This window comes from Lycium barbarum, chromosome 8, assembly GCF_019175385.1.
Source record: "Lycium barbarum isolate Lr01 chromosome 8, ASM1917538v2, whole genome shotgun sequence".
Classification (NCBI taxonomy): Eukaryota; Viridiplantae; Streptophyta; class Magnoliopsida; order Solanales; family Solanaceae; genus Lycium; species Lycium barbarum.
In genome coordinates, this window is record NC_083344.1 from 91,483,340 (window position 1) to 91,486,252 (window position 2,913).

Below are 2,913 nucleotides of genomic sequence, written 5' to 3' on the forward strand. Positions count from 1 at the left end.
AGAGTAAGACAACGGCTAAGTGCCTAAGTCCATCTCTGCTATTCCATCTCTGCTAAACCCTAAAACAAACACCATCTCTGCTAATTTCTCAAGGTAAATGTATAAACCTCTGCTAATTTCTTGTTTTCGTTCTCTTTATTTGATTAATATGTCCTTTAGTCTCTCTTGTTTTTGCTCTCTTTATTTTATTTCTGTGTGAGCCTCTCTCGTTATTTTATTTCTTGGTAGTGTTATTGCATTTAAATTCTTCAAAAGATTATCCTTGTCTACAACCAAAAACACTATACAGTTCCCATTGAGCCTCACTAATAGTATTTAAATTATGTATTTTGTACTTATAGATAAGCATGGAATCTCAAAATGAAGAAAATCCGGTTGGTTCATCTTCTAGTACTCTTCCTGTGCCCATTGAGGGTGAGAGCCAAAGGTCTTCTCAAATTATTGAATTTACTGAATCTGAAAAAAGGGAATTGAAGTCTAAATCATGGAGACATTTTAAACCGGTAAGCGTTAATGGTGTTCGCTATGGTATTTGTAATTACTGTAATGCTCGTATCAAAGCAAATAGAAAATGCGGGACATCGTCTATGTCAGAACATTTTCGTATATGTCCTAATAAGCCAAGAAATTTGGGAAACGATAGCAGTTTGGGGGGTGATGATAGTAGCCAACATTATTTCGATCAAGATGTTTCACGTAAAGAACTTGCTCACGCCATTATATTGCATGAATATCCCCTGTCTATAGTTGATCATGTAGGATTTAGAAAGTTTGTTGCTAGTCTTCAACCGTTGTTCAAAATGGTGTCAAGGAACACAATAAAAAAATGATATTTTGAGGATTGACAATTTGAAATAAAAAACTTCTAACTTATTGGAAAAACTCACAAGTAGAATTGCAATTACTACTGATATGTGGACTTCGGACAATAACAAAAAAGGATTCATGGCTATTACAACGCATTTTATTGATGATTCATGGAGGCTTCAAAGTCATATTCTTAGATTTGTTTATGTACCTGCCCCACATGATAAGGATACGTTGTGTAGTGCGTTGATTAATTGTTTGTTAGAGTGGAATCTTGAAAGAAGATTATCAACCATTACAGTTGATAATTGTAGCACAAACAATGCAATGATGAAGACTTTGTTAGATGAGAAACTTTGTAAAAGGGATTTATTGTTGATGGGTCGATTGTTTCATGTGCGTTGTGCCGCACACATCTTGAATTTGATTGTGCAAGAAGGGCTAAAGGTGATAGGAGATAGTGTTAGTAATGTGTGCAACAGTGTCTTATACTGGATAGGGTCATCAAGTAGAATTGAAAGGTTTGAAGAAGCTGCACGGTTGTTACATATTTCTTGTAACAAAAAGTTGGAGTATGATTGTCCAACTCGTTGGAACTCAACATATCTAATGTTGAAAACGGTCCTAGACTATAAAGATGTGTTTATGAAGTTGAGTCTAACTGACACTAGTTATCGTTGTTATCCAACTGAAGGGCAATGGAGTGCAGCAGAAGAAGTTTGTTGTAAGTTGAAGCTTTTTTATCATATTACTGAACAATTCTCAGGAAGTCAATATCCACCTTCAAGTCAGTACTTTTCAAAAGTTTGTGAAATTAAGCTAGAATTGGAAGTTTGGGTTAAAAGTTCTAATCTTTTAATTAGCTCTATGGCATCGGCAATGTTGTTCAAATATAAGAAATATTGGGATGACGTGCATATTTTTATGGGTGTGGCTGCTATCTTTGATCCGACGTATAAGATGAAGTTGGTGGAGTTTTATCTTCCACATATTTATGGTGAAACAATTGCTTTAGATAAGATTCAAGAAGTTCGAACCCACTGTTTCGATCTCTTTCAAGAGTATAAGAGTAGAGTACCTACTACACATGAAGCATCTAGTTCTAATGAAGTTGTTGGTTTTATTGACGTTGATCGTCTGTCTAGCTTTGATAGATTTGTCGCTTCGAGTAGGGTTAATGTGGTCACAAGATCGGAGCTAGATTTGTATTTAGAAGAAAGTTTGCTACCTCGAACTCCATCGTTCGACAGTTTAAGTTGGTGGAAGACAAATGGATTAAAGTTTCCTACTTTGCAGAATATGGCTCTCGTGACATCTTAGCTATTCCTGTCTCTACAGTTGCTTCAGAATCGACATTTAGCACTAGTGGGAGGTTGATTAGTCCGCATCGTAGTAGACTTTATCCTACTACTTTGGAGGCTTTGATGTGTGCTCGCACTTGGTTATGGAACGAAGTAAATGGTAAGTAATTCTCTCAATGACTTATTATGATAATAAAATTTTCATTTTTTTTATATTATATTGATTGCAAAAGAAAAGGCTATGATCGAGTTGACCTAAAGATAGAGACTTTGAAGACAAATGATATAGCAAGTCTGGTTATATTTTCCCCTTTAGATTACTCAAATGCCATTTAAAGAAGACTACTAGGTGCAGCTTTATCCCTTATGTGATTTTTTTTGGTTTTATAGAACTATGTATATTTCCTCTGTTTACTGTTGTATATTATTAACTTACGACCACTTCTAAAGTTATAGCTACCATTAATACAGGACAAAAGTTAAATACATATAGTGTCTTGTTTGAATAAAATATAAACCTTCCTCAAAACTCACAACTAGAAGGAAAATAGAAAAATAAAAAGAATAAATAACTTCCAGCACTTTTGAACAAGTGAAAAAGTTGATCCAATATGTTTAGGTTGTTTCTCTTCTAGCACTCTGTATTTAATTCTCTCATTAAATTGTTTGGGTAGAGGTACATTTGGAATGTTATCATTTGAAAGTCGCATGTATAGTCTCTTCCATAAAGAGAATTAGGAATTTAAGCAAATGTCCTTCTTAAGGATATTTGTTTAACTGTTTGACTCCGTAAAAAAAATTGTGC

General features: G+C 34.4%; 1 protein-coding gene across 1 annotated transcript; it reads left to right on the top strand.

Annotated features, from left to right (window-relative positions):
• The first annotated feature begins 945 nt into the window (after window positions 1-945).
• On the top strand, window positions 946-2,127 carry LOC132607946 (zinc finger BED domain-containing protein RICESLEEPER 2-like). The gene has a single exon (XM_060322028.1). It carries the CDS (start codon window positions 946-948, stop codon window positions 2,125-2,127), a length of 1,182 nt encoding a protein of 393 aa, XP_060178011.1.
• The last annotated feature ends 786 nt before the right edge of the window (window positions 2,128-2,913 follow it).